Here is a 10,922-nt window from a genome sequence, read left to right on the forward strand (position 1 = left end):
ATGTAACAGGCACTGCATCATTACGGGTATGTTTTGAGGTTGTGATGTCACTCAAGGAGGAGTACAGGATGTGGTTTTACACATGCGGTTGGTAAAAAGAACACTACACAGATACACGCACATGGACAGACCTGCTAAATGTCAGGTGCACTGGTGTGACTGTGTTTAGTCGCGTTGACAGATTTTCGGTCACATCTTTGGCACATCTGGTGTGCTCTAACGTTACTGGTGTCAACTGACGGTGGCTGTCAAGGTGGCCAGTCGTGTTGCACGTAACATTATTTCTTGATTATATCTTCAGGAGCATGGAGGATTCAGCCTTGTCCATAATCTGTTTGTCAGACAGTAGTTATTGTTTGTCACACCAAATAGCCTAATTATTGTTTCATTCTTTCCTCTGCTTAACTGGTACATAGGCCTATCATTTTTCAGAAAAATGTGCTGCTTTGATAGCCTTGCCTCTATTATGGCCATCAACCAAATATAACTGAGGATTTTGAGGTGGTAATTGAGTGGTAGTTAGGGGACCCCCTGTAACCCTCCTTTCCCAGGCACGCCCCTGTTAGTGAGATGCTGCTTTAACGTCCACCATTTCAGCCCGGAAGTTTGGTCATTTGTTTTTCCATTGATGTATGTAAGTTTATTTATTAAGTGGTATTACACTGCTTGCCAACTGCCAACTTGTTAAACTGTCTGGCAGTCTGTCAAGAATCTCCGTTGAAATTTGATTTCCTGACAGTCACCGCTGCTTGTGGAGGACAAGAGTGAGCTGTCTAGCTATCCTGGCTAGCGGTGGGACAACATGAGCTAACGCTAGGTGTTACAACAAGAAAGTTAACCAGCTACTTGTTGCAGTGAGAAGACGAGAAAGGCACCTGTCGGACGGTTATCACTCATGTGTTTCCGATAGTTAACATGTCGAATCAGCTCCAGCCGGCTTTCCCGATCCAACAGCAGCCTAATCTGAACTCTGCTCCTTTCCCACAATGTTTTGTGAAACCTTTTAACAGTCCTCTTCAAATCAAAAGGAATGTAATAACAGACGATTACAGTGTAACAAGTCAGGTGCTCGGGATGGGAATAAATGGCAGAGTGTTGGAAATATTCCACAAAGAGAGTGGAGAAAAGTATGCACTAAAGGTAAACACACTGTTATCTTTAATCTTTTTACTGAAATGTAGCTATATATTACAGTAGATAAACGTTGATCAAATGATATTGAGGGGAGAGTGCACACTTCTGTGCTCGTGTTTTTACAGCTGTTACGAACTCATTTTACGCTTCTTTTTTCTTTGTGGCTATATTAAATACAAATATAACGTCCATTGGCCTAGTGCAAAATAGCTGGAGAGTTTAAAGCTTGCACCACTATCATTTCCTATTTGCTAATAAAATAAATAAATTTGCAGAGCATGTTATCTATAGTCTTTACTAGACAAACTATAGTTACAGTGATAGATATTTGATATTGGTTTGGACATGGAGCGTGTTTAGACGTGTTTTGGATGTTTTTGTATGTAGCTCTCAGGATGTGTCAGAGGGGAGCACAGTTTTGACACTTGAACCAGCCATGTCACCTCTGGCAAGTTCCTTTGCAGTCTTGCACATTATGCAGCCCCTAGAACAACTCTTTATAACTAACAGTAAGTCTGTCTGCCCTAATGTGGTTTAAGTTTGACCTTTTTGACCAAAAAACATTATGGCCACAAATTACTACTGGTCTGTGGAATATGGTTCGATAGAATTTGTGTTATGTCTGTGAATTCTGCAGCTTAACTGTTAGCCTACTCAGTTTAGCTGTCTCCCAAGCAGCGGAGGTGAAGCTTAAGATGGATTTTGGAGTGTGTTGTGATACTTTTTGTTTCAAGGTCCTTGCGAAGTAAAACCCAGCAGTTTGGAATAGATTATACAGACTTGAATATAATCTGCATTTAAATTGTTTTGATTAACAAAACAGCATTGTGCATTCAATCAATTTAATACACATGTATTCAACTCTTCGACTTGTACTTGATCTACATTTCCGTGATTAGATAAATATTTTATTTGTTTCCTGGAAACTTGTTTTTCATTACCATGTGCAGTGAACAGGATCAAAGCCTGGCTAATGATGACAATCATGCAATGAGGATGTCTGTCATTTGTCACATTATCAGTCAAAGAAAGTGCAGTTAAGTACTGCTCAAGCTGAGCCGGTTGAAAGTTATGATTTTCTCTTATCTTTGAGTTGAGAAAATCTGCTTCTCCTACACTGTTTTTTTCTTTCCTCACCTCAGGACAGTAGGGACAGTTAAATAAATATGTCACCCGAATGCACTCTCTGGATCAGTTAGTCACTCCTAAGGCATGCGTGTGATATGTATCCAACTATAGAGTACCCTTTGTGATTTGTGTATTTGGAGTGACAGGCAATATTTAGAGCTGAGCACTGCCAGAGTTTAAGGTGGGTCACTGTTGGCATCAGATATGAGTTATAGGTTTGTACACAAGAGACGGCTTTGTAAAGTTCTAATTTCTGTTCCACAGTTTTAAATTATATGTTGTCCTGCAGCTCTTGCCTCTGGCCTATACCATGTTGAGGTATCTGTTTTGAAAAAGGGAGTGTTGACTTTCCTATCCAAATGCTGCCAGCCAGAAAGAGAGAGGGGAACATGTCTGTGTCTAAAAGTAGCCTATGCAAGAGGCCTGAGATGGCTGAGAGATTATGACGTCTGGTGGGGTACAGCAGGACCAGGTGTCATGCAGATATCACACGCTCAGCTTTCATTAGGCAGTGAAGGAGTTTTGAGATGAACTAAATGGAGAAACTAGCAAATGACCAATCTTTATCCTGACATTTGTTTGTTTTATACAAATATGTTATTCTTTGCAGAGCCGCATATTTGTGTAGACTTCACTATTTATTTTTTTTTGATGAGAAACAAATGTCCCTTTTCTCCCATTTCTGTTTGTGTACTTTCTAATTTGCATTTGTCAGATAGTATTTCTCTCAAGAGATCCAACCAAGCTGTAGTGTTTTAGTCAGGATCAGTGCAGTATTTTAGAGACTTTTTGCCAAATTTACATGCTGAATTTGACTTAAAGTAGCCAGACAAACAATGCCAGTGTCCAAATCATAAATATGGAGTTTAACATCCAGTTATCCTGATTCTTTGAACATCTGTAATCATCATCATCTTCCACAGGATTAATGTGGTAGATCATAAATAAGTCATTGCGCAGACATTTTTTAGTTCTTGTGAAAGCGGTGCATCTCAGAAAATGAGGAACATTTTTATCATGATAAACAGTGACAGACTAATCCAGCAAAGGGAATGTACAACAGTAAATCATAGTTTGAGGTTCTTCTAACAAAATCTGATAAAGAAGTCTGTAAAACCGACATCCTGCAAATGTATATGTAATGAAAATATCACTGAGGAATGCAACTCAAATTCAGCACACTTTTTTTTTTTTTTTACATTTTGTTATCACTATTAATAGTATTCAGATTGTTCTACACCCAAAAATAACATATATACCTATTAAATCTAGAGCAGGTTCACATAACTGTTTGTGACTTAAATCTTGTCGTGCTTTTTGTTTTGTGTGTGTGTGTGTGTGTGTGTGTGTGTGTGTGTGTGTGTGTGTGTGTGTGTGTGCGTGCGTGCGTGCGTGCGTGCGTGCGTGCGTCAGATGCTGCAGGATTGTCCAGAGGCCAGACGGGAGGTGGAGATCCACTGGAGGGTGTCATCCTGCCCCCATATTGTACCCATCGTAGATGTTTATGAGAATCTCTACCAGAACAGGAAATGCCTCCTCATCGTGATGGAGTGGTGTGTTCTTCTGCACACGCACGCACGCACGCACACACACACACACACACACACACACACACACACACACACACACACACACACACACACACACACACACACACACACACACACACACACACACATAATTTGAACCAATAATGTATGTGTGGTAAAAAACATGATCACATATGTTGACAAAAATAGATTTCCTTCCTGGGACATTGTTCCATCTTTGAATGGCTCCTTGGAGTTGTGGCTTGTATTAGTTGCTCAGTGTACTGATGGAGCCAGCTTTTTTAATGCACACCAACTGAGATGAGTAGTTTCCAGAACACTTCAGGGCACAAAGTAATAAAAAGCAGTCAGGCTGCTTTGTCTAGAATATAATAAGGCAGGCGTCTACCTGATCTACAGCCATCTCATATGTGACAAAAGAATAGAAAAATGTGTTGTCATAATTTGATCATGCTGACTGAAAAATAAAAGTGAGAAGTGTGAGAATTCACAGCAAGCAAGTGGGCGTGGTGATGACGTTCCGTGCAGCTCGCACAAAACTGAAAAAAAAAACAACATCTGAGGGTGAGGAAGAAGACGTATGACACACAAAGACGACAACAAAATGTCTAACTGGAGATACAAGATTCGGGAACTTCTCTCAGTAAGGCACTTGTATGTATTAATGTATAAGGCCATTCTGTGCAGATTACCCATGCTTTTAATTTGTACTTGTACTTGAACATAATACATACAACCTGTGCAGACTGAATAAAGGAGTCTATTTTATTACTGCCCTTGGTCTTAGAATGACCTGCACGCTCCACTCAAACTAGACTCCCTCATCTCTCTAATCAGTTTAAAAAAAAGAAGAAAAAAAGATAACCGCAACGTTTTTATCACAAATTGTTCTTGCTACAATGCATACAAATGTTGTCATGTCTTGATGTCTTTTTTTTAGATGCATTTTGTCTGTATGTGTTTGATACTGTGTGTACATTTAACCTCTACCGTCTACCATTTGTCATATGTTGTTTTGTTGTTTGTATGTAACCAACATGTAACTGATGTGTAACGTTGCTGCCCACTTGGCCAGGTCACCATTGAACCCTTTTTTATCTGGTTAAATAAAGGTTAAATAAAACAAGGACAATGCCAAAATTGTCAGACAAATTCAAGGAATGACAAGAGACTCTGTAGTTTATGACCAAATTACGAACCGGCTCCTTGACGCGGTGTAATCTGCGTCATGTCCTGTCTGCTACATGCTCATCTTAGCCCCACTCCTCGTCTAAACCAAAAAGAGTACTTCCAGTAAGTGAGAATGCATCTGACACGGACAATCTCCTGTTATGTGCTACATTACATGTGTGAACGGGAAACTCTGGACTTTGTCGGGACCTGATTCCTTGGACATTGTCTGGAGGTCATACATGAAAACAGGTTTAGTAATATGTAGACCTTGGATAGCCTTCTGCTTCTGCTGTTACATTGTGACCATCCTGGGTGAACTAGGAACACGTATAGGTTGTTTTTCATTGAGGAGTGAAATAATGAAATGCCCTAATGCCTTTACAGACTCATTATACTGCACTTCTGTCCATTTTGCTGTTTTTGTTTTCAGTATGGATGGAGGTGAATTATTCAGTCATATCCAAGACAGAGGGGATCATGCATTTACAGAAAGAGGTAAAAGGATTATTATTGCTCAAGCAAGTTGAAGTTACAATCCTTAAGATATCAGTCCTGGTTGATTTGGTGCACTTGTGTTTACTAGTGGTAACAGCAAGTGCGGTTTGATACAACAGGTCCCAGGATTCTGGGTTCTGGGGGCAGCAAACACTCCTCGAGCAGCTATTTTGTCAGAAATACTTTGTACAACAGAAGACCAACTGGTGTGTCTGTTTACAGTGTAAACCTATGCTGTTTTGATAAAGAAGTCAGTCAATAATGGGCTTTTTTCCCATCATCACATGAGCAACCACGTTCTGATTTCTTGCTGTGCACAGTGTGAGTACTTTTCCACATAACAGCAAAGCCAAGTAAAAGGAGTTGGTCACCTTGCTGAGAAGTTGGAGGTGTGCAGCCTGTAGCCTGTAAGCGCTAACTGTGGCTGCTCCCTCTCGTTACATTACTTCCCTGCAATCTTACAAACTGATCTGCTGATGAATAAATGCCCAAAATGACAGTTGTCTTGATATGTAGTCATTGCTAACCACTGTTACAAATACACAGTGTTTCCTACAGTGTGGCTGCTTCACAATAAAAGTAATCTGTGTTTTTCCAATTGAATGCTTTTAATGTGAAGCAGCAACATACAGTTCTGATACAAGTGTGAAGAATAAACAGTAAAGCTGTTATCAGTGAGGTAAAATGACTAGAACGGAAACGCTCAGTTAATCGATCATCAGGAAATTAATTGGCATCTTTTTTAATAATCAATTCATTGTTTCAGTCATGGCAAACAAAAATGACAAAAGTCATTCATGTCATTTTTTATTTCAAGAATATTTTTAGCTTTGGTTTGTTGTTCAAAAAATTATACGTTTTATTTTTATTTATTTATTTTTTTACAATTTTCAGACATTTTATAGACACAATAATTGAGTAAGATAAGTAATCAAGAAAATTGATCGAGAACAGAGACACTGGATTATATGCATGCCTTGTTTTCTGTGAAGGATGGTGGACTCTGCTACTAGTAACCTGAAAAAATGCAATCAAAAGCAGGTGCTGATTTCATGAAAACCTAACGGATTATAACTTTAACAACCTCAAAATGTGCTGGTCAATGTATAATTTAAAATGCATCTTTCTGTTTGAACCCCATCATGTCAATGTCATCTCTCTTCACGTCCTTTTTACTCAGAGGCCTCGGACATCATGAAAAGTATTGGAGAAGCCATACATTTCTTGCATTCCATCAACATTGCTCACAGAGACATCAAGGTAATAGCTCACTGTAAATATTTGTGACAAATAGCATGAAAGCACATATAAAATGCAGTTTTACAAAAACATTTAATATATATATAGTGCTTAGGAAAATGGGACAAGGTATTTATTTACACAATTGGACTATGTATGTTTATTTTATTTGATTAAAAACTGAACAAATTAATGCACATTATATTGCATATTGCCATTTGATATTTAGTATTAGTAGTATTATTGCAGTGAAGATTAATTACATTAATGGTATAAATCCAGTATTCGTAATCCAGTTGAGTGAAGTCACCAGGTGAGATCTTAAAAATTACTTATATGGCATACTTACGGAAGCTAAGACCGGCTGTGCTTTTTTAAAGCAGTTATCTTGTGATAACAAGGGAAAAACAATGTATTCAGAGAAAAGAAAAGATTGTTTCCTCTTATTATTTATAATGTTTATCAGAGATTAGGAGTGCCATGCTGTCATGCACTGCAGTCAACCAGCTGTCACTCGCATTGCCGGCCCTACATCTGTTGTCCACCCATATATATATATATATATATATATATTTCTGTAAAATGCATTCAATAGGTCCAGATCGAGCTGACAGGAATTTTACTTTGGAATATCTCTAAATTGATACAGTAAAATGCTTGATTTTGTGGCTGTATGTAGTCAGAGATTTCCTTGACTCAAATGTATCAGTCATTGTCAGAAATTATTAATTCAAGTTTTTTTTCCAGCAACCCAAATATTGAAGCTATTTCCCTCACAATTTAGTGGTCATGTGATGTTTTATTCTGACGTTTTATACTTATTATAAGTAATCTTATTTCCATATATGTATGTACCATAGTATGTACCCATTGTTAACACTTTATTTTAAAAACAGGACATAGTCATACTTTATCCTTTCACTACCTTCACCAAGTACATCACCGTCAACTCGATCTGAGCCATTTGAACTTCTTATCTCTGATAATAGCATTAAAAAAAACTGTTCTAGGGCTTCCATACATATTTGCCTTTAGTTAATAGTTAAGAGGGACAGGAACCATGGGGAGACAGAGAAGGGAATTGAGTTTCCTGGACAGACTAAACTGCAGACCTCATAATTACAAAGTATACCTGGTTTTGCCACCAGCTAACCTGCATAATGAGAGAACTGAGCATTAAATCAGTATATTTGCAGCATCTGTTAGTTGTTATCCTACCTAATGTTTTATGTCACTTATGTGTTTATTCTTATGACATGGACAGACATGTACATTTACATTAGTTCTTTATTTTATTTTTGTTTTTATTTTCTTGTGGTCGATCAAAATCCTTCAGTTATCTGAATTCTGTTCTCCAGACGCTTGATTGCTGTTGCTGTCTCTTTCAGCCAGAGAACCTGCTGTACACTTCCAAAAGGCCAGATGCCCTCCTCAAGCTGACAGATTTTGGGTTTGCCAAAGAAATCACCACTTTAAACTCTCTAGCAACACCATGTTTCACCCCTTACTATGTTGGTAAGACGCCAGAACCTGTGATCTACATCAAATAATTGTATCAGGTTGAAGATACACGAGAGGATTTGCCCATGCAAACAAACTGACATTTGCAGCTGTGAACATGTATTTTTGTTTCAATGAATGTCTCATTGAATTATGCGAGTTCCTATGAGATGAGACCAATTGTGTCAGCAGGATGATCACATTTTCGTATCTGCAAAACAACGTACATGCCTTGGGACAGCTTTTCTCTGAGGGGATTTAACAGTTTGCTTCCTGTGGAAAGTCACTAGACTGAAGTGGGTTATGAAAAATGACATCCTGTGAACTGGTTGGAAAATCCTACCTTAATGGCCTTTTTTGCAGTCATCTGTCTTTTATTTTCAAATTATCAAAGGCATTAAATGGCAAGTAGAAGTGATTCCTCTAATTTAAATAATTTCCTTTGACATTGTGATAGCTCCAGAAGTTCTTGGTCCAGAGAAGTATGACAGATCCTGTGACATGTGGTCTCTGGGTGTCATTATGTATATTCTGTAAGTCAATCTGTGTGATGTGTTCTTAGTGATTTTACTATTTTCATCTTGCAATGAGAACATTGTTTACTTTGACGCTTCTCTATATTGCTCCTAATTATATGATTAATGTTGTCATCAGGCTTTTTTTATTTCTGTCTTACACACAGACTTTGTGGATATCCTCCTTTTTTCTCACATCATGGTCTGGCAATATCCCCAGGAATGAAAAGACGGATCTGTAATGGACAATATGAGTTCCCCAACTCCGAGTGGTGCGATGTATCTGAGGAAGGTAAGTGGGAGGCGTGACGGAAATTAAAATGAGCGTTTTATCGGATTGCAAATTTGTCATGCTAAATGCTCCTTCCCTTCTCTGTTTTACTTTCCGTGCATGCTCATCCACTTGAAATAAGTGTTTCTCCTGGGTTGACCCACTATACCCTTTTCTTAACTTCCAGTAATGGTATTATTCTGTGGCTTCAATACAAAAGCACGGCAGCAAAGCAATAATAGTGCTTTTTCACTGTCTTCCTAAAATGTTTTTTGGATTCTTTGAAGTACACATTGCAACATTCAGATTTAATATTTTTGTGTCATGTTGTCATCAGAATTGAGCCTAATGACATTTGAAAAAAAAACTGTATCCTCAGAATTGCAGTTACTGTATGACTGTGAAAGATGTCTTCCATATGGTAGCGGGGGACACATACAGTATGAACACTAAATGATGATAATGATTTCCTGTTTCAGCCAAACAGCTAATCTGTCACTTACTGAAAACCGAGCCCACCCAGAGAATGAACATCACCGAGTTCATAAACCATCCCTGGATTAATGTGAGCAGCTCCCTGTAGGCTTGAATCTGTGTCAGCAACTGTTGCCTTTCAGAGATGTTTCTGAGATTTGAACACTTATCCATATTCTCTCACCAATGCAGCAGTCAGTGGAGGTCCCACAAACGCCTCTTCACACCAGCCGAGTGCTGCACGAGGAACAAGATGTCTGGGAGAAGGTTAAGGTAAGTGTTGGTCACTTTGCTGCTGCTTCTTTAGACGCACAGAAACTGCTCTCGATTTTTTTTTTTTATTGAAAAACTAGGAGTATGGTTGAGCATGGGTTTGTGTTTGATAATATAGTTAATTTTCAAATATTTCATGCTAATATTTTATGCTTTACACATACTCGTCATCCATTTATTATTAACTAAAAACCTGATGTGTATTGTGCATACTGTTTACATCTTGGTTATGTTTGATAAAAGTGCTATTTGTATTGTTATCATCAGGAGGAAATGACAAATGCCCTGCAAACCATGAGAGTGGACTATGATCAAATTAAAATCAAAACCATTGAAGACTCTACTAATCCTCTACTCTTGAAGAGAAGAAAGAAAAGTAAAAACTCAGCCACACAATCTCCAGGCTAGTTTTAAGAGGTGTTAACCTCAAATGATTTGAATGATTTTAGGCATTTTGGTAAATGTGCTTTAAGGACTTTTGAACTATGCATTAAAAAATATGCTGTGTGTGCAGTAAGGCTTATTCATGACTCCTCTCACTAGAGGAAACAAAAATCTACTATATGTGTTGTATATCCGGACAGTTGTAATAATTTTAATGTACATATTTGAGTGAACTTTGTTGGCGTCAGCTGACAGTTATTAGGTTGTTTTCTGTCTCAAGTTTTTCTGTTCTCAGTGTTGAAAAACATTTAGACTGACTTTTTGCCTTGAGGGTATTGTTTAAGATATTTTGCCAGCATCATTCACATGTGTCTTTTGCATGACCGTTACCAGAAACCACAGCTTTTGTTTTGTATGCGTACGTGATGTCAGAAGTATTTCTCCTTACCACAATAGAGAGGATTTCTTGCCACATTGTGGTTGTGTAGTATCTAAAATTCTTTTACCATGTGTAGCAATAATGAAACTTGCTATGCTCATGAGACGGGTGATAATTGCATTTGATTGACGAAACAGTGCTATCCACTGGACAACTGGTGCTCCTGTAGCATTTATTTTCTCCAAAGCAGTAATATAAAAGTAGTTGTATGAGGTCTGTGTGAGGCATGGAAAGAAAAGTGGACGGCTGTAAACTTTTAGATGGTGACAAGATTTACAGTGGAAGATGTTGCACATCACTATTATCATGTGTCTTTTAGTCTGGATTAAATCTCTCTTAATATTCTC

The 10,922-nt window shown here is 38.2% G+C and overlaps 1 protein-coding gene across 5 annotated transcripts; it reads left to right on the forward strand.

Annotated features, from left to right (window-relative positions):
• The first annotated feature begins 31 nt into the window (after window positions 1-31).
• Window positions 32-10,922, forward strand: mapkapk2b (MAPK activated protein kinase 2b). 5 transcript variants are annotated; one of them, XM_078255272.1, is made up of 10 exons: window positions 32-87; window positions 3,676-3,815; window positions 5,416-5,480; window positions 6,661-6,740; window positions 8,108-8,234; window positions 8,677-8,752; window positions 8,902-9,026; window positions 9,485-9,570; window positions 9,672-9,752; window positions 10,020-10,922. In XM_078255272.1, exons 2-10 carry the CDS (start codon window positions 3,676-3,678, stop codon window positions 10,158-10,160), a joined length of 921 nt encoding a protein of 306 aa, XP_078111398.1. In that variant the 5' UTR covers window positions 32-87; the 3' UTR covers window positions 10,161-10,922. The 5 variants fall into 5 exon arrangements, with proteins under 5 accessions (XP_078111398.1, XP_078111396.1, XP_078111397.1 ...); XM_078255270.1 differs by lacking the exon at window positions 32-87 and adding an exon at window positions 328-634; XM_078255271.1 differs by lacking the exon at window positions 32-87 and adding an exon at window positions 328-630.

This window comes from Sander vitreus, chromosome 7 (genome assembly GCF_031162955.1).
Source record: "Sander vitreus isolate 19-12246 chromosome 7, sanVit1, whole genome shotgun sequence".
NCBI lineage: Eukaryota > Metazoa > Chordata > Actinopteri > Perciformes > Percidae > Sander > Sander vitreus.